The 27014-nt window shown below is 33.6% G+C and overlaps 1 protein-coding gene across 1 annotated transcript; it reads left to right on the top strand.

Annotated features, from left to right (window-relative positions):
• The first annotated feature begins 500 nt into the window (after nt 1-500).
• Nucleotides 501-25167, top strand: LOC145691953 (putative gustatory receptor 28b). The gene is made up of 4 exons (XM_081767255.1): nt 501-647; nt 11598-11666; nt 19082-19171; nt 24930-25167. Exons 1-4 carry the CDS (start codon nt 618-620, stop codon nt 24990-24992), a joined length of 252 nt encoding a protein of 83 aa, XP_081623381.1. The 5' UTR covers nt 501-617; the 3' UTR covers nt 24993-25167.
• The last annotated feature ends 1847 nt before the right edge of the window (nt 25168-27014 follow it).

The following is a 27014-nucleotide window of genomic DNA, read 5'->3' as shown; positions in this document are numbered from 1 at the left end:
AGTTTCAGTTAAGGATTAAATAGTTCGGAAGCTGATGGGAGTCCTAGAATTTTGAAATCATATCCAAAACAGACTGAAAACAGTAAAACACGGAATTTCGATTCAGCAGATGTCATGTTTGGGAATACAGATAGCTATGGACAGGATTCATAGTGAAGTGTATCAATTTTCCGGTTTTAAGTGATCTCCAAACTAAGTTTTAAAGACTAGTGCTTCCTTAAGAATTTCGTTCACTCCTTAACATTTCTGTTTGGTTGCGATAAACCTGTCTGGATATAGTCTTGTGAGTAATAAATTATATATTTTTAAACATAAAGTATATGTAGGTTTTCTGTTAGTTAAGTTAAATTTTACTATATCAGAATAAGCATTTGTAGGGACTTCCATTTACCCCTAAATTAACCACAGCTTCCAACTTAGAATGCGTTGAATATCTTCATAAAGGTTCTTTTTCCCTCGGGAAAGGAACCTTTTTCCTTAATAGTTTCGACATGTCCGTCCCGGGGCACTAACAGTAAACTTATAATTGAAAACATGAGTTAGTTTAATAGAAGGGCCACCTGGTGCTGACTATTCCCTTCCCCTTTTCCGTATCGGAGCCGATTTAGAATGTGGTGATGCCAGTGATTCGTTGTTCTATACATATGGTAGTTAATTTATGTAGTGATATGTATTAGTATGTATAGTTTTAGTTTATATGTGATGTAGCATATATATATGTATAATTTAGTATGATGTTATTAGGTGTGATGTATGCGTGAAAGTATTATTTATTTATTTAAGGACAGTGTATTGTTGACTCGTAACTATTCATCTCTTTTGGTCCATTCTGATAAGTAAATTGGTCAGTAATGAAAATCTATAGTGATTCTGTGCTGTTATATCATAATATACAAGGCGTAGCTAGCTTTTAATGTGTTACAAAGCGTGTTCAGTAGTACAAAGTTTATTTTATACTACAACGCCGCCGCACGTCCTGTAAACAATTAGTCATCGTTAGTGTTTTGTTGCTCCGAGAATTAAGCAATTTGTTAGCCCAAAAATTACCTCTTCTTCCTGATTATTTAGAAATATGTCGCAGTTTTGGTCCATATGAGTATACAAATCAATAAATTACATTATTAACTGTTCTGGAAAGCATAACACGTTATGTAGTCTAGTAATTAAATAATTAACAAAAACGAACTTCACGTTCGTGCTTAAACATAAGCTAGAATACATGACGCTATTCCATCGCCAAATCGTAATTTCAAATTTTCCCTGTGGTTGCTTTCAGTGATTAATCTCATTGTTATTTTCAGAATATGCGAGTTTCCATGTATTGATCAGTGTGCAATAATTGCTGTAGGGGCTTCTTGATTTTACTATATAGGATGAGACTGCTTTGAACAGTCTTGGGAATAATTAAAGAATATGGTGTCTAAAAATGAATCTACGTTATAAAATGTGAATGAATATAAATGAGTAATGATAATAATAATAATAATAATAATAATAATAATAATAATAATAATAATAATAATATAATATAATATAATATAATATAATATAATATAATATAATATAATATAATATAATATAATAAGTGTGATTAAAGGATAGGACACCTGTAAAATATGAGCCCTGTTGTATTCTTTGCCACAAGGTATTGATTGTTTATATATAATGATGAATGTTTCGAGCACTGACCATTACGTTAGAATTTTGTGTGAGGAAGTGTGTTGTGCAAAACTGACTGTCTATGTTCTCACTTCGTATCTTGACATTTAACTGTAATTGTACATACTAACTCCTTATCTGATCCGACGATGTGAATGGTGTTTATGTAGCATATGGTTCCAGATATTTTCCAAGTAACTACAGAACACTATAGCCATTTCCATAATTGTATAGTTTAAGTGTAAGCCTTCAGCCTTATACTCAATAGTACTTTGTGACTTTGATTTTTTTACACGTTACCTTACTAAGCCGAGTTCGTCACTGTTCGCGGAGGTGACGAAATGGATAGGAGTGAATAACATAGTAGATTTACAGTAAAATCTCATTATTCCATACCAAGTTGTCGATGTTCCCTCTAAATATCTTTATTTTCTTTATTTCTAAGCTATATAGTAATGGAAATTAATCGGCACCTCAAGATGTAGCGAATCTTGCGGATTGGGAGCTATAGCAGAAATTTGGCAAACAACTTGCTAGTACAAAATTATTTTATTTATTTTTTTTTTTAATTTTGGACAATCCTAGTTAGGATTTTCTTTGTCTCATCGACTTTTATACTAATTTTCCATAGTTTACTCTTCTCAGTTTCTGAAGGGTCGGATATTTTTTTTTTAGAGATTCTAAATTAAGAGACTACACCAACCTTCCGGCTGGACCGGCTGTAATCTGAGCGAATTGGTACCGGAAACTGTTAATAGTCAATAATTCCACAGGGCTTAATCCTTGTGAGATGGTTGCTTAGAAGGCACGAGCTCGTACTTAGGCGCTCAGAGACCCCTTTGGGCCACGCATTTTCTAGGCCCCCTGTTTTGGCATATAAATATATTTTTTGGGCTGTAAAGTTGACGGATTTTTGCATGTTTAAATTCGACAACTTATATTTGTAGTATTTAGTGTTCTAGCTAATTTTTCTTTGGCGCACCACTGTTTCTCTTCTCTGGCTATCTTCTTATTCTCTTCTCTAAGAATTGTTTTTTCAATCTCCCCCAGTTTTAACTTGACAAATTTTAACCATTTAACATACATCATTTAAACTTAAATATTCAATTAAGATATTGTGAGACACAATTCGTGGCGTTATTCACTTTTGTCACATATCAAGGGACCGTTTCCATCGCAATTCGACCCACTGCAGTATCGAGCGATCGTCCAGTATGCAATCTAACTTTACTTTCGTATCCTTTATCATTTCCTGATTGGAATTTACCGTTGTACTATTCGTTGTCTCCATTTTGTGTCCATCAAGTACAATAAAGATGAATTTCATGTAGATGTTTGGACCCCTAAGTGTTGTTAAATTTTTAAGGTTTTATCATCCTCATGGCAATCTGTCCAAATAAAAATTATGTATTGTAACTTAGTTTACGTATCTGCCTCGTATCTTGAATGCCCACTATTTCGAAATCGTCAAGGATATAAATGCTTACAATATTGCACGGTTATTCATTCGTCATTTATTTTATTGTATGTAGTGTTGCAACCTAAGAATTTTATTGAGAGGAGTAATTAATTTGAAACGTTAAATAATGAATAAATATATGTATATTGAATTATAAATGTGTAATGAATGCAAATGTGATATCGAAGAAAAGCGTATAATCTTGAAATACTTGAATAAATGTGTATAAAAGGTTTTGTTACCTACCCCGAACGGTTAAATTGGTTGCCATAATTTCCTAAAGTTCGAAAAATATAAAGTGTAAATTTAGAATATACAACCCCATGCTAAATATTATCCTTAACCTTGTAATGTGGTTCACTTGTCTATGTATATATTTACACCTCCTATCTCCTGATATTGTACTAATTACATGTTGCATGTTACTAAGGCAGGTTGTCGTAACCCTAAGCTACCATTAAATTTATCCTCAAGTCCATAAACCTAGAATCTTCCGTACAGTTGTATTTCCATTTCATTCGTCATATACAACTTTCGAACCTGAATAGTGTTTCCCGACTTAGTAATTGTGGTTTCGATACAGAAGTGCCCATAACCGAAATCTTTTTGAATTCAAGAAATTTTCGTCTTCTCTATATTGTATTAATATAACTGCCAATGTGTGCACCCAATATATGATATGATATGATGGTGATCTACGATTTAGTGAATTGACGAGATAACACATGAAGTAACGAAATGAGTGATGTAATTACATTGAAATTAATGGCAAAAACTTTGCTTTTTTAAATCCATGAATTGAACAAAATGCATAAACGAGTGATTCTATAAACTGAATAAGTGTAATTCCCAAATGCAAAGATAGTATGTCATGTGTGTACCCAAATAAAGTTGAATTAAGTGCATGGACGCCAAAAAGGTGCATTATGGACACGTAACAAAATATTATCTGAAACTACGAGAAAAAACTCGCTTAACTATTATTTTTTAACCTCATACGAGATACAACTTGATATACAATTTTTTTCAAAATCTATATTTTATTTTAATTTTTCTTGTCATCCTCCTTTTACCATTAAACCTATATTGATGTAATTTTAACATTTCATGTATAATGATATATCTATATGTGTACTCATTTGCATGTCATTGACATTTTCTTTGTGCTTATTCTTATAGAGGTAATAAATGTTACCAAACTATACTTAGATTATACGAGTAGTTTCTTTGTCAAAGCTAATTTACCTGTATCAATACATTGTCCTGTATGTATGTTTGTGTGTATGAATGAGTGATAACTTTAGTTTTAAGTGGTAATCTCTAATCTCGATTTACAATAATAGTTCTTACTATATGTGTGTATTGGTTCATGGCCGAGGTCATGAAAGATAATTAGTTCTAAACTAATACAAATCGGCTCTGAAAGAAAAGCCGAAACAACAGTATGAGCCGGGATAACGACAGTTTTTTCAAGAGTTTTAGAAACTGCGATTTGTGAAAAATATGTGAATCACTGTTTTTTTTTTTTTTTCCTTTCCGTGGCTAACTCATTGGATAAAAGTTGTTTAATGTTCAGAAATAACAGATAACCAATTAAATTAATATTTTTCATCATCTGGGCTGGGTCAGGGTAACTCACATTTGTGCAGTTACCTGGATCCAGGTCGGAGTAGTGTGAGGGAACATGTCTCATCAGAAACAATTCAGAATTGATCCTTGAACAATAAAATTCGGGTATGAATCTTTTTTTAATACTTGTTTAAGCTTTCTCACTATATTTCCATAACTATCCAGTATTTCTTCATTTCTAGTTTTTTCTTTCTTTCTTCTTCTTCTCCTTCTTTTGTTATACCTTCTTCTGGACTTTCATATATCTCTTTATCACTTTTTCTTACTTTTAAATAAAACTGAAGAGAGATCGTGACTGGGAGTTGTCGCTATAGACGTGATCGATAAATTCATTGGATTTTCTCTTCGGAAGTCCGATATTAATTAACTAATAATGAAACATATGTAGAAAAGAAAAAATAAGATTTAATCTAGTTTATTTATTAAATTCTCAAATTAGAATTCAAGTTAGCGACAACTAAGATGGGCCACTACTTCATCTTCTCCCAATCACGACCAGGTCACCTTTCAAGTGCCCCCGCCCTCTTAGCGTTGGTGTATGTTTCGTGTATTGCTGTTGTATTTCTCGAGGTATTCAAGTGTTGCGACATTTTTGCTACATTCTGTATACACACATACATACACACACACACACACACACACACACACACACACACACACACACACAGACAGATAGATAGATAGAGAGAGAGAGAGAGAGAGAGAGACTGAGAGAGAGAGAGATAGGACGGATTAAAGTAGTTTGAAAATTTGTACCAAGTATATTTTTTATGTTCCGCAATATCACCAAATTAATAATATTGCCAACCTATCACAAGTTTTATTTTTTCAAATAGCCCGTAGTTAGGTTATTACATACCTAATGCCAATGAAAACTTACAATATCGCATTTGTTATTCAGTGTTGCAAACAAAGGATACTACAGTATTATAAACATCCAAATTTTGATTACCTCTTCAATAGTAATAACGAAAGTGAGGCAAACGTGTCAAGACGCATCTAAAGTATTATAGTCTCTAATACTATGATTATGATATGATGGATGTCGAATGAATGAGAACGAAGGTAGAAAAGATTAAAAATTTTACTTTTTTCAAAAGTATTTGTTTCAAAAACTGGTTAGATAAGTGCATTATCCAACTCCAAAGATATTTCAATAGGTATGAAAATGGTTATGTCATTTCCAGCAATTTGATATCTCAAACGGTTTAGATATATAATAAACACAGGTAAAGTACGCTACACTGCTTTTAATGCTTATAATAATGTAATTCCGAGAGCTTGTTGTAATTATACCAATCCAAAATTGTTGTTGGGATGTTATAGAAGTAAAGGACAGCAACAACCAATTCTCGACAAGGAAATATTTGGGTAACTAATCCTCTCGCGGAGAATGTGGACTGCCGTACATTCCCCTTTTATTAAGAAAAAAATAACTGGAATTTCTTCTGATGTAACTATCATGTTCAGTTTAAAAACAAGTCACTAAAGCAGTTTTATTATATGCGACACAGAATATCAAATCTCAGCGAAAAAGCTTTGAATTTGTAACTAGCTTTTGGAACTACATAACATTATTCTTATGAAACAACTTCCTTTGCTGTCTATGCAATTAAGACAAATGCAAATTCCACTCTACGCATTGGAGTTTCAACATTAGATCCACGAACCGATAAGATTTTGCCAAATAAAAAGCAGAAAATGTCACATCGAGTCCACAAAAATTACTTTCAGAGTCTTAAGTATTTGAGTGACTGTAGAATTTGATACCCAAAAGTAAGTCAATATGCATATGCGTAATTTTTAAATTCATTATTTTAATTATTAAAATAATTAATAATGCTAATAATAAATACTAAAATTTAACATCTAAATATGTTGTGGTGTTTTGTACTTTGACTGTTCCCTACATTTCTTCCGTCTTTTGCCACCCTGTGAGTATCGAAAGGTTGTAAACCATTGGTATGAAGGTTATAGTTCACTCCACTAAAGCTCAAACTTGTTAAAAATGGTAGTTGGAATGCCTAGTAAATTTTTTAATGAAATTTGTTTATTACACACTGTTATGGAAATCCTGTTACTAAACATTTCCGCCCTACAAAATAATTATTTAACTAGCAGATTTGCTTTAGAAGCTGTACTGAGAATGACTTATACTATTTCATTAAAATTGAAATTTGGTAAATACAATTAAGAACTAATATTTGCTAAGTAAAGGTAAACATAAGTCTTATTTTGTTGCAAGCACAAGATTAGCTTTGCGAAACAATTCATTACTAATAAGGTTAATTTAATAAAAAAAATCTTCTGTTCTTCACTATTACCTTGTATACCACGAAGTGTGACAGCTTATTGCCAATTCTAAAAATGACTGGGAAACATGATTTGTTTCTTTCATTGTCTCCGTCTTTCTATGTAGCTAAGCTTCTAGGTTTATTGCCTTGTTCACTTATTTCAAGTGGACAAACTAGAATATTGGTCTTTTCTAATATATGGCTAACATATTCCATTGTTTTCTTTATAGTTGTCTTTGCTACTGCTGTCGAAGTAGTCCGCTATTTTGTAACGTACACAACACTGTTAAGCACATCGAATCTTCAGATCTATGTTACCTTATTTATCATTGTACTGCTTGTAGTTGATGGAAGTTTTCAGGTTGGCATGTCTCTAAAAGGTACAAGTAAATTTATTTCTGTCTTCAATACACTTAATAAGTTCGATTGCAAATGGAAATCCCAAACACTGTATAATTCATTGGTTTTCAAAAGAGGTTTGCTGGTAATAATTTCTTATCTGATGCTAGTTGCCGGTGGCGAAATTCCATATATGACCTCTAATTCCGGATATGCCATTCTTTCTATACAAGTGTACTATGTAATGGCGTATTATGAAAAAGTAATGATCCTTATTTTTGTCAATCTCTGTATAGCAATTTATCAAAGATTCAGCAACATAAAAGAACGTCTTTCCAAGCTGACACAAAATAAAAAACTCAATTCCAGTTCCCAAATCTTTATGGAACAATTATTATGGTCTTCAAATACTAACATATTACAAGGTCATGGATTTGTCAACAAACTTCAAGAAATCCGTGAATTCTATAATATTTTAATTGATGTTGTCTGTGAAGTGAATACTATATTTGGGTTTCGCTTATTGATAGCTGTTGTGCATATATTTTTCCACATTGTAGGAATGATATTTACCATTATAACCTTTTCAAGTATAGACGATTTATCGGGACTTTCTACAATGTGTTTCTTAATACTTGTGGAAATCATCGGTTTATTTTTGTTAACTGTACCTTGTGTTTCGATCATCAACAAGGTAAGTATTTCTCATAATTCACAGTAATTTTCAACGTCACTTTATTGAATAAATTGTTGGAAAGTACTAGATTTGAACTTCGTGGTTAGTCAGTTTTTTTTTCTTCTTTTCGAATCATCCCTCAAGGTAAATGTTTTGTGGATCCTTAAATATGGACTGTTATCAACTTCCTTCAACAAATATTATTCACAATATTTAGTTGTCAATTACACCAGGGAAAAGAATTTAATAGCATCTACTGGCATGTAAGAGATTATGATGTCCTTTTAAACATCTGCCGTGAAATTATGATTTGAGGCGTTGGATGGCAAAATGGCGTAACTCAGCTTTGAGACATTGTGAGATGTTGAGACTTTTATCAGAATCGATATACAAAAATAGAACAAAATGGGTTCTTTGTGGTGCCATCATTTGGCCTATTTTTAACTTTGACAAGTAAAGGGTCCAAATGGATGAATCGAGTTGCGGGGTGAGACATAGTGTGTCTTATAGATAATGTGAAAATATACGTAGGTGCAAAGTTATAGCGGCTGAGCGCCATAAGAAACGGAGATGGAGGGGGTCAAAGTTGGTGGGGAAGGCCTATGCTATGTTATAGAAATACATCAAATAAAGTGTTGAGGCGTAAAACTAGTAAAAGATAGACAATACAAACAGTAGTAGTTTCACATATTGGCAAAAGAAGAATGGGTAGAGTAGATCATAAACCTCCGCCGCCACCTTGAAATCCGTCCGCCATTTTGAAATCTGTGATATTGTTTGAAATGGAAAGGTAGTCATGTGATATACCAATTAGGGTCAGCATGTTCTCAAAAGGTCAACTATGAACTTTAGTGATCGTTATCTGTACATATTTAGGAGACTGATACTCATATGTTGTAAGTTTGGATTATTACGAAAATACATTCGACTGCAGTAGCCCACTTTTCATCCAGATATCACATGCTACGCTCGTCCCAAGTTACTTTTGCTTACGAAGGTGGACAAAGAAAGTTGAGTGAAAATATAGCAGGTTGTGAAAAAATAGTGGGCTACATACAGTATGCTATAATTGCATTCCAATCTATCAGATTTTATTGTGTTATGGTCTATATTAGTAAGTATGTCATGTAATAAAAGGTACCTATATAAACTCAACATTCTTTTGAACCAAAAGCGATAAACAAAGCGGAAACGGTTTTTCAGGACAGTCCCGAGCAGTTCTCTTCGGCACTATATGAAGCAAATTGGAAGCAATGTCATAAATAATAATGCACTAATATACACCTTGAATATCAAATTTCACTGTTAGTTTTCTTGGCTTGTAGACATATTTAACTTAAATTTGTTTTATGATAATCCAAACATTCAACATACAAGTATCAGGCTCCTAGATTTTTGTAAAAAGGCCTAACTATAAAGTTGATCCTAAATCTTCCAAATAAGTACACACAATCATCACTAAAGTTCATAATTGATTTTTTGAGAACATGCTGGCCCTATTTGATATATCACATGACTACCTTTCCATTTCAGACAATATCACAGATTTCAAAATGGCTGATTTTAAGATGGCGGCGGAGGTTCATGATTTACCCTGTCCATTCTTCTTTTGCCAATATGTGAAACTACTACAGTTTTTATTGTCTATCTATCACTATTTTTACGACTCAACACTTTATTTGATGTATTTCTATAACATAGCATAGGCCTTCCCCATCAACTTTGAACCCCTCCCTCTCTGTTCCTTATGGTGCTCACCCACTATAACTTTGCACATATACATATTTTCAAATCCTCTATCAGACGCACTATGTCTCATACCGCAATTCGATTCATCCATTTGGACCCTTTACTTGTGATATGCAACTTTGCCATCCAACAGGTTATCGTTTCAAGTTCACGGAAATGACTTAATCTCATTAAAAAAGAAAAGATGAATTACGCCACTTTGCCATCCAACGCCTCATATACTGTAGAGAAACACGAAACCAAAGTTTTTTCATGAGAAACATGACCACAATTTTTAGCGTCCACCTCCACATTCGACTGTAAGTACTATAGGTCGGTAGACTCCGTTCACTAGATATTCTCCAAACCTTCATCCTTCCATTGGAATCCAAGATGATATATTGTGATTCATCATTTGAAACAAAGTTTTTGTACTGCTTATGGTCCAAAAGTGTCACTTCACACAGCACCTGAAGCAATGAGTAATATTTTTCGCTTTATTTATTTATTTATTTATTTTATTTATTTATTTTATTTATTTATTTATTTATTTATTTATTTTATTTATTTATTTATTTATTTATTTATTTATTTATTTATTTATTTATTTTTGTTCAATGGGCAATTTTTTTAAATCAATTTTCCGTATCCCACACTGAATATCCATGGTGCTAAAGCTAGTACAGAACCTCATATATTGTGGAACTCCTAAATCATGGTTGGATGATGGAGTTTGCCGGTTTATCAGAACGATATTTTTAAAACTTTATTGCCTGGAGTTTCAAATGTGAAGTCGCTCTGGTCGCTTTTGGAAGTCTTTGTGCTCGATAAAATTGCCGATTCTGTACTCTCACACTATCGCTTTACGACTGCAAACACTATCTGTGTGTTGTATACGATAGTTGGCATCGTTGTTTCTACAACAGCGGAACTCTTAGCAGGTGGTCTCCGAATACTTTTAAAGTTGCTAATGGTAAGAGAACAGAAAATGTTTTAAGTTATGGTATGGAGCATAACTCAATATTTTAATTTGGTTTCCCTCTAGAAGAGAACCAAAATATATTTCCACATATTGGTTCTATTTGCGGAACCGAAAACCGAGCTTCAGGAAGAGACTGGAAACACATTTTGACGTATTGGTTATGTTCATAAAGCCGAGAACCATAACTTTGTGTATTTCAAGAAGAGAAGCGAAATACATTTTGGTCAAATCGGTTCTGTTCACGAAACCGTAAACGAAAGTTACATTCAATTACAGTATGTTTTCTGACGGTTTTGTTTAAATAGTTTTCTTTGTAATTAAGGACTTATCAATTAGGCTATAACGAACTTCATATGCATACACGGGTTTCATTGGGTTCCAGAACGGGAACCAATTTTCTTGAAAAACTCTGTCGGGCTCGGAACCGAAAGTGACTTACTGATAGAAAGAAAATAATTTCGGATGTGGTACTGAAACTAGTTTTCCGAGAAAATTGTTTCTTGTTCTGGAGAAGGTACATGGTTTGTCGTAATACGTATTTCTGTTTCCAGTTCGGAATCGATTTTTATTAGTATCTCTTTATCTCTTTAAGTTCCTCGCCCAGAAGCGTTTTTCTCGCGGAAATCTATTTTCGTGCTTGAACCTAAATCCGATAGAACCCATTTACACCTATTGGTTCGTTTAACATTAACACTTTGTTTACTTTTGATTAGGCTATATAATGAATATTGACTTATTAGCTTTCAGCTCTCAAATAGTACGTAATTCGATTTTAATTTCATAGTAATAATAATATTAATATTAATAATTTTACGTATTTTCTAATTACAGTCTAACGAAATTGGAGTCATTCTTCATAAACTACTAGACCGACAATTGACACCATCAGTGAAGGAGGAGGTAAAACTTGGTCTTATCTTATGCATCCTTCAAGCCATACCAAAAATTTCCAAAATTATATTTCAGTGAAATTCTAGATAGATTATGGAGAATATAAATGTATTTTGTAAGACTTAGTAAAACTCGCGCCAATAGCTATTAGAATTACTGGTTAAGGCTTATTGTTACTATTTCTTAAGAGTGTATATATTGTGTGAATGTGCAAACTTAATGTATTTTTCAGTATATTTAGTGTTTCGACTTGTAATGAGATTCCTGATTTCTGAAGAAAATCTTTCTTTAGCAAATCTATATTATGTGTGCATTAACAGATTAAACTAACGTTTACTCTGAAATTAGGTTTAACAAGTTTGTTCGCTGTGCTTTCATTCAATTTTGTTATAAATTAAATTGAAAATACGTTCATTCATGAGACGACGTTCAACCATAGGCTTACTCTACCCCTAACAAATAATATTAGAAAGTATACGGAAGTTTACATATAGGTGCACAAAGAAACTCACATATACATAAAACAAATACATTCTGGTAAATTAAGTTCCAAATCACTTTCTGCGTTATTAGGATAATAGTATTTTTTTTAAAAGAATGCCATTTGGACTTTTGCCTGAACACTTGCTAAAGTTTAAAATAAAATGCAATGGCATTTTAGCTAATTAGAAAAGCAAATTAATTGAGCTAAACTGAGCCGATAAATCTTATAAAATGACTAATTTTTTAACAGAGAGATCATCCTTGAGTCAAGTCTCAGAGTTTCGGGAATATAAGAGAGTCTCTTTAAAGTAAAAACCAGCATGTAAACTACAGGGTGTCCATAAAGTCTGCGTACATGGAAAAAAGCACATTTTAGTACATTAATATTAATAAATAATATTTTCTACATGATTTCCGTGCTGTTTAATGCACAATTTGTTGCGCTTTGCAAGATTAAGGTGAACTCGGTGAAATAGGTCTGAATTGCCGTCAATTTTTGGTAGACCTGCTGTTTGGATGGACTCATCTAATGTGGATTGCAAGAAGACCAGTATCGAAGATTTTGTCTGTTCACTTCACCATTGACATAAAACACAGCTTCATCACTGAACAACACACAATCTTTAGTAAAATTGATATTTTCATCCAATTTATCTGCAAACCACTCACACATCTGCGTGCGTCTAACGGAGTCATCTACATTTAAGTGATGCAATATCTGTAACTTATACGGATGAAACTTATCCTCTGCCAGGATTTTGTGAATGGTTGACCTTGGAACACCCAACTCCGTGGATATCCGACGAAGCAATTATTTTGGGCTAGCATAAACCTTAGTTAAGACAGCCTCTTTCGTTTTGTCTGAAGTCTTTGGTCTCCGGAATGGAGTTTGTCCAACACACTGCCTGTTTCTTTAAACTTAGTGATTAATTTCCCGACGGCAGTAAAACAAATAGGTTGACCATGAGGGTGTCGAAGATTAAATTCTTCCGCAATTTTGCGATACAACAATCCTTCTCGTCCACTAATGAGTGCCAACTCGACTCGTTCTTCTCTAGACAGAGCCATCATTCAAGCAAATTATTAGAATTCGCTTTGTACCCAGATTTTATGGACACACTGTATAAGTATTGAAGAGAGGTCATTACCTGCTCAGTCACCAACCGCATCTACAATAGGTAAAGTGTGACATTCAAAGCAATAAACTATCTATTCGTATACAACATGATTTGGGGAAGTCTCTAAAGTGACAGACAAACTTGTGAACTTAAATGTTCAGATAAAGTTTACCATTCAACTCATTGATTATAGCTATAGTGGTGAGTGAGTAAGTTAATTTTCAGTTACGCTGCTAAGCTTAGACACTATTGTAGATGTCACAATAAGGATTGCTGTATTCTTTTACTGTAAATATAACACGCATGTTATAAATAAAAGCTGAAAGTAGATTTCTAAACATACATGCAAAAAATAATTCGTTTTGGCATTTAAAAATTATAATTTTTTGACAGTACACTTAATTACTTGATTATTTTGATTAATAGCTACTTCATGAATCTCATAGTGAAATTTCTAACATCAATTGATATTTAAAAATGGTCTTCATTAGTATAATTATATACTGATGTGGCCTTTCTCAGCAAATGCTTATCTTGGAACATATAGGGTCATTATGAAATTTACTGATGCAATATATAGGCTCACCATGAATTTACAAAATCATGTTGAAATTCACTTAAACACTACAAGATGCATTGCAATGTTGTCAGACCAAGTCTGTTTCTGTTCCTACTCCACTGTTCAGTGATCAACAAAAATATACTTTCTACATTAGCAAGTGCTGAAATGCTGAATTTTGAGAAATTGTCCACGGCTCACTCGCTCATCCAAAAGTCTCGGATCGTTCGAGGTCAGCACATCACTATCAGAGAATGTAATATTACACTTCTTCCAAATACTGCATAGTTAGAATCAGTGGCGGCTAATGTTAGTGTTGCAGTGTTGCGCAACGACCAAAGCATTTCAAGAAAAAAAAATATTAGCAATAGTAGTAAAGAACAGAAAAAACATACTTTCTAATACTCCCATATATACTTTAAATAACATATTATTTTACTTCTCTAACTGTCCGTTTCGTTAATCCGTCTTAAAAAGCGAAAAATAATCCGTCACAGTCTCTAATTTATATTGTGTTGCAGCGAGCGTGCAACGACCAGATTCCTTCAGCGCAGGAATTGGAGCAAATGTTAAGTCTCCTTTTCCCTATCTCAGAAGTTAAAGGGTCTGGTCGTTGCAGTGCTTCTGCAACACAGCACGGTTTCCAGTGAACGAGAAGGTTTTTTGCGCTAAATAAGATTTCTAAATTTTATTTCACTAGCAGTTAACAAATGGAATTTGTTTTTATGCATTCATATTTTTATATTACGGTACTAATACTGAAGAAAATCAATATAATGACAATTAAAACAGTGATAGCAGAATTACAAAATAAAAAAGAAAATATATATAGAGCAGAAATCAAATGAAAGTAGATCCGCATTTACAAGTTAATTTTTAGCTTATACAGATAATGAAAATTTATTCTACAGTAATTTGTGAACCAAATATTTATAAGTCAATATGCAGAATCCCCCCCCCCCCTCTGTGGATAGTATTTTAGTATATACATATTTCTTTTATGAAATAAGTATGTTTTATACTCTTGATAAAACTGTATGGTGGGGAACGCCACATTGAATTTGGGACTAGTTAGCAATGCTCAGAGGCGTAGCCACGAGGGGGGTCCACCGGGTCCGGACCTCCCCAAAATTTCGAAACTCGACTATCATTTGTAGACTTCCTTAACGAACTATACTTGTTTAACAGAGAAATGATTGATGTAAGCTAAATATTTTATTTTACGCCTCCTCATGTACTCTTTCTTTTCTTATAGAAATAATCGTTCTATCATTTTTTCTAAAAATATAGGTGACAGTAATTAAGAATTACTTATCTTTTCGGGTACAGTAAAAGACAGGTTCGTTATTACGTAGACGTATTGGACCTTCCTCAAATACTTTGGACCCCTCCCAGCTAAGATGTTGTTCCTATATCTGGCGGGTTTCAAGATTGCTTTCCAGAACGTTGATAAACATTGTTTCGCCTCATGTGGAAGTATATTGTGTTCATCGTGCATTGCGTAACAACCAAGACGGATGATTTGGAATGTAGTTCTTTTCTTTTTTTTACTCACAAGTGTGTGTGTGTGTATGTGTGTGTTGATATATGAATAGGGTTGCCAACTCTGTAAAATAAAAAGAACCGACACTTCCTCAAAATTCTCTGTGATATAGGTCTCAGCGTGAAGTATCTCTGTTCGGACCTATCGATGGAAAGGAAATGTACTATCGTGAACGAAAGTGCATTAACACATATATTCTGTATGTCCTTAGAACATTCACTAATAACCTTAATAGATACATTGTGCTATAAATGAGAAACTGAAATTAATCAATCGGCATTGATCTGTTTATTGTATTTAGCAGTAACTACCATTCCTTTAAAATTATCGAAACAGATGAACAAAAGTATAATAATCTTTACGTGACAATTTTGGATTTGGAAAATGAAATTCACTCTTTAAACATATAGTCTCTACTTCAACTATAGGAAATTGCTTTAAGAAGTCCTTTTCCACTCTTAATAAATGTATAAAATTCCTTGAAAGTAAATTTCAAATTTTCCCTGATACAGTCCCTGTCATCTCTCTAAAATTTTCTAAACAGGTGAACAAAATATATTAATCGTTGATACATGGTGAAAGGTAACAGTTTTGAGTTTACAGAATGACAGCTACTTTTCAATATCTATACTTCGAACTAGATACAAATTTGAAAAAAAAAAAAATAAAACGGTTATAAAGGGGCTGGTGAGAAGTTTGTACCCGTCACTGGCTTTAATAAAAATAACATCATTTTTTCCGGTCAGGCCAATGAAAAGCCGGTCAGTTTACAGCCTTATGTATGAATATGTGACATTCGCAATTCATATACTAGTATCTCTTTTGTATCAGCTGTTTTGGTTATTAGTTATTAGATTTAATTTTGTTGTGTGTGCTTTAATTCTGTACATAATCTACAAATTCTGAATGAATTGCATATCATGACTTCTGTAAATAACTTACAAAAAAAATGCCCAGCTTTCAACTGAGGAAAAACTTACAATTAAGGCTTAGACAAAACAAACAAAGTGCAATTCAGGAGAGTGTTCGAAAAAAAAAACGGTTTAAGTTTACAGGACACTTTATGGTAGTAATGTTGTATGCACTAGGTACATTTCCACAATTTATTTGAAATTTTCCTAGATAAATTGTGAATAAAGCGTGTTCAATGTACATTTTTTATATATACATTAATCTCTGCTACGAACTCTCTTCAGTCTACACTGAAGAGGAATTCGGATCACTGTCAGGGACTGAGTTTGCTAGAATGAATTGTTCACAAAAATCTAGAAAAAATATTTAGTGAATCTACAAAGCTTCTGCAATTAATATTAACTGTACCTATGGCGTCAGTAAAAGAAGAAAAGTTCTTTTTCACATCGAAAAGAATTGACACTTTCAAGAAATTGAATGTCCCAAGAAAGGTTATCACCATTGGTTATGCTTTCCATCGAAAAAGACCTGACAATAAGAATACTAGAGTTCAACCAGCATGTATTAGGCAGATTTGTTCCAATCAAAGAGAGAAGAATGAACTTACTAATTAAATAAGGTGATTAATCGGATTAAGTGTTCTGCATTTTTTTATTTTTTAAAAACAGATTTTTATTTAATTTAACATGTCACATAGCATTTGCATCTAAATTTATGCTGATTAGTCAATGAGTCCACTTTATATCTTCTGTCTCCGATCATTCGTACTGCAACACCCGAAACCACAAACCACCGGCCGCCACTGGTTAGAATACCCTTCCTGACATGGCTTACACATTTTGAACTGCCGATAGTAGTAAGCAAATACAGGACAAATATGGGTTTGGTATAGCCTTCATATAGTACAGGTGGATAGAGTGTAAAACACAAAACAATCTTGTATATACAGGACATCTGGTAAATTTAGTGGAACTCAGCACCATTAAATGTTTAAAACTGAATGATTACTTTATTTGTTTTTAAAAAATCCACTATACTAGTTTTCTATATATGAGAATTCCTTTGCAAAGCATTTATTTTATTAATAAATATTGTCATTCGTGACAGTAAGAGATTATAAACAAAACTCTTTAAATTTATTACATACAGTGTATTAACTTGATTTCTACCCCTTAATTATTCATATTTTTAGTATCTTTATTTATAACCTTTATTTAATTTCTTTATTCCATTAACTTTATGGGACAAATACACAGAATCATATCCATACATATCGTTAGTAGCCATTACTGTAAAGTTTAATGTAAGAATAGGTCGGCTATAACAATTCTGAGATTATGATGAAGCTAGTCGATGTTTCATTAAAAGTGGCCCAAATTAAGGGCAAACATTCGCGTGCATATAATATATTCTACTGGAAAGTTATTATATAAATAGGAAACACAGATAAAGAAACCGGGGCACAAAAGTGGTTTCTCTAATGGTCATCTAATTTCCCGGAAGAAAAAATTCAAATGATAAAATAATCAATCGACTTTTATAGAGCAACTATCCCAAATACAAATACAAATAGTAAGTAAATACAATATCGAAACACAAGTTTTTGTCATAAACAAATGAGAATAGGTAGACTTCCAAACTATGTAATTTCAATACTCAAACTTGAAGTACTGGTTGCAATCGAGTAATAACATCGAAGATAGAACCTGTTCCTCGGACGCTGAATCCATATCAAAAAGTCATTACTCGTTTTCTCTTACTCTGATTATGCATATGAATATCGAAACCAGAAGTGCTAATTCCTGTTTATCACTTTCCATTGTAACAGAGGAATAAAATCAGAAGTGAAACATACTCGTGTGGTACTGCACCCATATCAAAAAACTTCTTCCCGCTATCTATTTCCGTTTTTATTATGTGATCAGTGTTGTAATCTGAAATCGAAAAGTTTCATTATTTTCAGATTGAACAGATACATAAAAATCGAAACAAAAAACAAATTGGGACGCTGAATCTGTACCAAAAAACCGCTTTTCGAATCTTACCGTTTTGACCACATTAAATATGATATTGAAGCCGGAAGGACTAATAAATTTCAAACACTTCCTGTTTTCTTTGACTTTTGCAATTAGTGGTGATATGTTCTCGAGATACTCAATCGATTGCGAGGAATCGGAAACTGTTGACTTCTACCATTTTCGGTTTGAATAGAAGGTTAATGGAGGAGATGGAACTTATTCTTGGATCATCAATCGATTATAAAGAGCGCCTCTTGATATAGAAGCACTCTCCGTATTTGTTCTATGGAAGTCAGCATTGAAACCGAAGATATTAGTAAATTTTAAAGACTTCAATTTTCCGTAGAGTATTTCTGGTAGTAAGGGTACTTTATCTTCTGATTCTGAATCGATTGCAAAAAGAAATTGTTCTTGCTATCTCTTAGCATTTTCATTGTATGGCGATAAACGTAAAACCGGAAATGGCTAATTTGAACTACTTCTGGTTTGAATAGAGAGTTAAGAAGATGGAACCATTCTTAGGACGCTGAAACGATTGCAAAAGAACACTTCTTGAGATTTCTTACCGTTTTTGCTCTGGTACCTTGTGGACAAACGGACGCGTAGACATAACCATTCTATAAGGCCCCCAACATTTATGCATAGCATAGTTTGCAAGTCTAATAAGTTCGAGCAAAATAAGGAATGATTACACTGAATTTAGAAATGTGTGAAAGTCCCTTAGTACATACTTAATAGTCGTTTTTCTTTATTTTTTAAAATCTAATTCACTATTCAATATTATCTTTCAGCTTCAGATATTTATAGCGCAGATCAATTACAGGAAAGTCCAATTCAGTGCCTGTGGGTTTTTCTCTTTGGACTTCGGTTTACTCACAGCGGTAAATATAATATTACATTTCTTTAAATTGAAGTATTTACAAAGTATTTAAGATTTTCTATATATGGAAACATGAATCACTGAAGGTCCTAGCATACATTACTATTTCATTCTTTGCATAATCCATTTTCTCCTTCTTTAGCAGCATGTGAAATGTGATAATAGAAAAATTAATTATTCTATGAAATTTCCTTGATGTATTATTTGTGTTTTATTTGAAAAAAGGCAAAAAGGTTTTCGCTTATTAGTCATAGCTGTTAAAATTTAAATTATATATACATATATCAAATTATTTTTCGAAGCTTTGCTTAGTGAATTTGCAGATCAAGCCATAATCTTAAAGAAAGAGCAAAAGCAATTAAATTGTTGTAAACAAGAATCCTCTCGCAAAGAGTTTTTGAAAGAAAAGCAAGAAATTGTAGCTCTCCGATACTTAATGGATTTTCAGGTAATAACAATATTTAAATAAGATGTTCAATGAAATAAAATAAATAGTTTCAGAGAGATAACTCACTTTTTAAATACACCGTTCCTATTTCTCATGTAAATTAGTATACATTGAAATGATGTATGAATTCCGGAGTTCCAATTTCGAAACTTATCCGTACTAATCGATTTCGTGTTCTTGCGTTCATAGATCATTATTCTTTGTAAATGGAGTAAACAATTCAACAGCGTGTATTTACTGTTAAGAATTATTGACTTATCAATTCCGTTATTCTCACAAACTTACTGAGTTGAATGTTCAGAATAGTCCTCCTGACCGAAAGATAATTTTAAGGTTACAGGAGAATCTGGAAGCACAATTCTTTAGTCAATGAAAAAGGGAAAAATAATCTGTCCTCATTATGCCACTAAGGGTTTGTGATCTATAAAGTTACCAGAATTAACGTCAGCAAATTCTCCACACAAAAATACCTCAAGGATGGAATATACAGAAGCAAGTCATATGCATGTCATCCAGAACCTCTGGAGAAACATTGCAGCCGAAATAAATCATATTGGCATAGACATGATAAAAGTGTATCTGACAACGTAAGAAAACGGGCAACATTCTGTATCCTGGAAAAGTAGACACACTGTCAGCACAGCAAAGTAGAGACTTGTAGTAACTGCAAGTTATTTCCCCAGAGATAACTTCTCATTCACCCTTGGTTGTCTTAATGTACTGATAATTGTTCCAAGAATATAGCTACCTATTTAAAAAGTAGAACATCCTATTCAAATACTCTGCATTTACATAAATAATGTATAGTTTGTAATATACTGTTTGTAATATGGCGTATAGTTTGTAATATGTGTACTGGATATATTTAATTTTAATTTAATGTGATGCACGAAGTCAATATGCATAAGCAAGACCACACATATATGTGAATGGAACCTAAGTCCTACCTTCCGAGTTAAATTATATTAAAATATCAATTGGAGAAGTTATTGATTTACACTTCTCTAATACTTCAAGGAGGTTCAGAAGCCTGGAATAGATTCTGTTGATGTTTTGTATGCTTATGTCGACCAAATAAACTCTGAAATTATCAATTGTGCGTGTGGGAGATGATTTTTAGCCATATGACTTAATTGGTTATCAGTTATCACTTAAGAGGTTCAAATGAAATGAAATGAATTTTTTGAGTTTTACGTCCTACGTTATGCCGGCTAGGTTAAATGAGACGGTGATGATGAGTAATGAGTGAAATGGTAGAATGAAGAAAGTGAGAGGAAACGGGAAAACTCCGAGGAAACCCACGCACACGGTGTTTGTCCACCACAAGTTTCACTTGGCGGGAGCAAGGTTTGAACCCGGGATACCATGCACCAGAGGTGAACGCTCTACCACTGAGCCACCGCGGCCCCACACTTGAAAGGTTCATATTAAATTCAAGTAAATTTTTCTTTTAAAGGGAAAAATGTGCGCAATATATCGATTGACTACCGAAAATTCAGGAAAGATGTAACGATATGAATTCTTATATACCGTGCTCAAAATCTCCCCTATCATGAGTCAGTGTTAATAGTATATGTTCTTCCTAGTTCACATATACCAGAAGGAGCATGTCATTTATTATAACACACCTCTCAAATGCGCCACCCTGTGTGATGAACATCCAGGATTTCCAGAGAATAAACTATTACTTTCAAGTGATCTCACATAGGCGTGCGATAGGGGAAACACTAATATAGTTCCCATGACCTATCCATGTTCCAGGAAACTGCACATTCAAGTATTCTCGCACTACAATGGTTTAGCAAGGTTTAGCGCCATTCTGCTGAAAGAATTGGGAAAATAACTTATTAAGCAAAAACGATGCTGGCATAAAGGACTAGTCCAACAGCTGCAGATGTTCTGGGATATTGACGTTACTCACAAAGAGAAAAAGGGGAATTAATTATGTTTCCTAAATTTCACACTATATTAGGATTTTTCCCTCTCTATGGCCCTTTTATGGTTAAACCCAATGAGTATCCATGTCTAACCGTACGTAGGTTTTGCCTTTTACCTCACGAGTTGCACAATAAATAAGGTTAGTTGGAGAAACAGATTTTAATAAGTAGGCTGGAGCATGACATTAACATGTCCCGCAAGCGGAATCCGCCGAACGGGATCAAGCTTCGTGAGATGTATTATCTACAACTTGTAAGAATGCCACTTGTTTGCAGACAGATCATCAAGATGAGTGTTAGAGAGACGCGAGTTTCGTCATCCTGTCAACAAGTGATAAGAAATGAACACATGATGCAAAACGGCAGACCTGGTTGTTCTGAAAGATATTTGACGGCAACGGAACCAGTCTGAGGAATTACTATTACAGCTTTACAATAGTAATGTGGGAGGTATGATCATGTTGTGGATGACGAGCTATTAAAATCCGCAATAAGAGCAAACTTCGTTTCCTGTATATGAATGATTTCAACTTGCTTTCCCTAGGTAAGTTGCATGATACCTAACGTTACTGTACCTGCAATAAAGGAGAAAACATCTATTAACATTTACATTATTAACGTCAAGCTAAGATCTCATGCTTCCATATATACTATGCCTGTAATAAAGGAGAAAACATGGATTATCAACCACGCTCTTGACGTGAAGGTGTGCTTGCATACGTACGCCATCTGTAACAAACGATTATGAACCATATTGTCGACTTCAGGTAACATCTTATGTTCCAATATTACACCTGTAACAGAGGAGAGAATCTAAATAATCAACCGCGCCATTGCCTTCAGGTAAGATCTGATTCTACCATTTTCTTTGAGTTAATTTCTTGTGTTCACCGACATATCGCGTGTCATTCTTCCATATAAAAATGGAATCTACATGATGGACTTCTAAGATGACAATCAAGTTGGTCATATGGTCATAAAAGTTACCCTTACCCCAATGATAATTTCGGTGGTTGTCTGGTCGGCATATGCATACAGTGTCAACTTACAGCATTTACTCCAGAGTTTTGTACTACTTTAAATATATTGATGATTAATGTTAGTTAGTCACGATGTTTTATAAATCCTCGCATAGCAGTAGAAGGCCGGTATCTAAAAATTAGATCCTAAACATTAAAATTACATACGCACATTGATTAAAGTAGACTAGTTCTTTTTTATTGGATTATAGCAAGCATTTTAAACGTGAAAATTACATGCCACATACATAACATTAGCCTGCGATGGAAAAAGCGTTTAGAAACTAGTAAGTGATTCTTAAAGATTTCGGGGTGCTGATTTCAATGGAATAATCGGTAAAGCTCTATCACGTAAGGTTTTCTCACAAACGCACAACTTGCTATATGCTTTGGCTCTTTCTCTGAAAGCTGTGTAGAAAGCATATTAAATACATTCTCGCTAAATGGCAGGAAGACTAAAGATTATGTAGTTTCAAATTCACAAGTAAACGTTTAGGAAGCAAATATAATTTACTTCCTATTAATTAAATTTACGAGGGGGCACCGTGGCTCAGTCGTACAGCGATTACCTCTAATGTGTGATGACCTTAGTTCGATCCCTGTCTCTGTAAGTTTGTGGTGGATAACATCGTGTCCGTGAGTTCTCTCGAAGTACTCATGTTTTTTCCTACTTTTTCAGCCACTAATTCTTCCATTATCATTTACTTGCCTCAATCATCGTTACATTAAGCCTAAAGGGCATAATTATGTTACGTGAAACTGAAAGATTTTATTTTACTTTTTCAATTAAATTTACTTTTGTTAAGCAAAATTCAGACACCACTCTTTACTAAATTGAATACTCTAATGGAAAAGAATATCATTTCTTATTACAGGATTATAATAAGTGTTAGTTTGTTTATACCTTTTCTACAGGTGAATTGACTTAGCTTTGAATGTAAACGGTGTTTGGTGTGCGTTATAAACTCTCCATAGTGTTCGTGAAGTGGTTTAAATGGTTCCAAGGGTTTGTCGTAATACACTAAATTCGTTTTTATACATTTGTGGAGAATATGTAGTGAAGAAGTATCAGCAGAACATAAAAAACTGTGTCAAAAATGTGTATCTCGTTTTTGTTTTTCCAAAGTAGGTGACCAAGATAAACTCTGGACTCCCCACAAAGTGTGTTATCCATGTGTAAAAGAGCTTCGAAAGCGGTGGAAGGGCATAAAACAGTCTCTTCGTTTGATCTATAGAAAATCCCTAAACTATACCGATGACTGTTATTTTTGTTCGTGCAACATACAAGGGTTCAACAGAAATATAAGAAGTACATTGTTTATCCAAACGTACCCTTAGTAATGCGTCCGTTTTTGAATTGCTCAGAAATGCATTGATATTAGTAGAATCCTGTTCCCGCTACTTCATATTAAACTTGGCGTCATGAAACAGTTCGTATAAGCTCTGTCAAGAAAGGGAGAATGTTTTCGATACTTGACTGAAAAAGATAAATTAAAAGAGAACTAATGAATGATAAAGAATTCGATGATATGATGATCGCACCTGAGCAAGAGGCTTAGAACAAATTTAAGGAAATTGTTCACAAATATCTTGATAATTTTAAGGATTCTAATTTCAAGCTCACTGCAGAAAACTTGTTAGCAAATTTCAAAGATTTGAGATGTTCAATAAGTTTAAAACTGCACTTCTTTAATTCACATTCAAACTATTTCCCGGGGAATTTAGGTGCAGTAAGTGACGAGCAGAGAGAGCAATTCCATCAAAGTATCAAGGATATGGAGCGAAGGTACCAGGGACGATGGAACGTCAACATCCTAGCAGATTACTATTGGATGCTGCAGAGAGACCTTCCGTAATCAGCTCGCAAAAGAAAATGACGAAGAAGGAATTTTCAAGCAAAAAACAACATAAGAACCCGTAAACATATTTGTTCGAGATTTATTTAAAAACTGAAAGGTACACTTTTCATAAAATATGTTCATAAAGTAAGAATATATAATCTCTTTCTGCTTCCAGCTATGAGTCTCTTTTCTACAGAAACCTTACGTGATACAAAAATATGAATTTTATTTTTTGGAATTAGCGTACCAAATACATAAAGATCAGCAATTACATTTTAAACACTTTTTAGTGACCTTACTTTTGCAGGCTAGTATAATTTAACATTGTGTCCCCAGAGATCTTCTTTGCATTTTAGAATAAGTAGGACCTGTATCTTTATAAAATGCAACAAATGTTTTTAAATATATCTATTCATTGAATAGCAGTAAATTTTAATTTAATTATAATTTAATAGTTGATTTTCTACTTTAACTTCTTTACCGTAAATATAATTACGATTTATTCTATTTGCAGATGGCAGGTGCTGTAACTACTTATTTAGTTATCTTAATCCAGTTTCAATTTTCTGGAAAATGAATTTCGTCAGAGCAGTCACATCTTATATATGTGCCCAGTTGTCAAGTGGCGATCTACGTCATTGTTTTGGATGATCATCTGTTGATGACGTTAAACGATGCTTTAAAGAACTATGACTTTGTAGGAAGACAGGCATAATTAATTGTATATTTCACTTAGATGCAAACAAAATCTGTAATACACGTAAGGTTGAAAAGAATAATTAAATCACTTATCTGTGAAAAGAGTTCTTTATTTTTAAATTCCCACAATAAAGTAATATTTGCCTTTTTTTTATTCACCTCATTCATCGTAAATGCACTACCATTATCAGCAGCCAAAATTTGAGAACTTTCCGTGCATTATTCATTTTACCTAACCTATTTGTCTAGCTCTAGAAGTGTTCATCATTTACAGGGTTCTGGGAAAGATAAACGATTCTGGGAAACCTACATCGTAGCACTTCCTCATGCACAAATTGCATGTTGCAGCATAGTCAAACAGCGGCACAAACATGGAATTACTGTCGGACGCTCCGCTGTGAATGCCATAGAGACGATAGGCAAGACGACCGTCTCCGGACCATATATCACTAACTAAACCTCATTCAAAACAGATCCAGGGAGTCTGACATTACCGGTGTTGCACAGAATTAACGTGTCGGAAGCGCCGGAGAATAAACCAACACAGTTTGCTATGTCCACTCAGTTTTGCATATCCCAACCAACCATTCACAAAAAGTTACGCCTCAAAGTGTTCCATAAGGCGCATGTGGATGGGTTGAAAGCCATCCATGTACGAACTTCAGAAAGCTATGCCATCCCACCGAAAAAAAGATAGATGAAATGTGGATATACACAAAATATGGATATACACGACTGTAGACGAGACATGGATATACACAAATTATTCATGTAATGCAAATACCTGAACAAAATGTAACTTGGTAATTTACCAGATACATATCAGCGATGGATCATCTTTCGTCCTCAGACCATCTATGATGCGACGTGAAATTGAATCATAGAGGCCATTAATGGTAACGAGTGAAATATTATATAGTTCTTCGTACGCTACACTACTCAGTTTCGTGCGAGAGGATGGACGAGGAAATCTGCACATAAAAGGCCCGCGGATGTTTAATTACCCTCAGGTTCTGGCATTTGGTGGGCCAGGGGAGGTACTTAATTTTATCCCAATGTTAATCAAACCACTTGGGCAATCAATTTTATGCTTTATACAGCTCCATATTATGCTTTGGTTTTCCTCACATTATGCTTTATTATGCTTTTTCCTAAATTATGTCTTCATATGCTGTTCCTTGAATTATACGTCATTTTACCCATTTCTATTACATATTTGTTTAATTTTACTCTTTTTTATTACACAAGCATTAAAAATGTATACTAAACTATTAATTTTTCCCACTAAAAATTACATCAAGAAACCCACTATCTCATTTTGTGCAGTTTTCCTTAAGTGGTGTTTCGAAGAAGAAACATGTACCTGCACAGTAGACTTCTCATATTTGATGAATACAGAACAAAGAGTACAAAATAGATTACCGTCTTCTACTTTGAAATAGTTGGGATCTCTGAGATTGCATATACTCTTGAGTTTGGTATCTTGAAATAAACACAACAAGTCTTGCCTGCCTTTTAACACAAAGTAAGGGAACAAAAAATCCTTCTATGGAGACAGGGAGAAATTCGAACTTTCCATTGTTACGCGTAAAGGCAATTGACAGTTGATTTCCATTGTTTGTGGCATTTATCACAGCCTTTGTTGATAATTTTCTCGTTGGCACAAAATATATTAACAATTTTTTTTATTGTACACATACAAAAGGTTCTGGAATAAAAAGCTTTAAGCATTATGCTTTATGCTTTATTTCTGTAAATTGTGCTTTATTATATTTATAAGATTAGCAAATTTGGATATGTAAAGTGGCCAAACTCACAGATATGGTGCCAACCATAGGTGAAAAATTCCATTATGCTTTTACTGTTTTTTATACTTTATGGTTGCCCTACAAATCACGGT

Source organism: Thermobia domestica, chromosome 8 (assembly GCF_964235325.1).
Source record: "Thermobia domestica chromosome 8, izTheDome1.hap1.1, whole genome shotgun sequence".
NCBI lineage: Eukaryota > Metazoa > Arthropoda > Insecta > Zygentoma > Lepismatidae > Thermobia > Thermobia domestica.
This window is presented reverse-complemented; position numbering and strand designations above follow the sequence as displayed.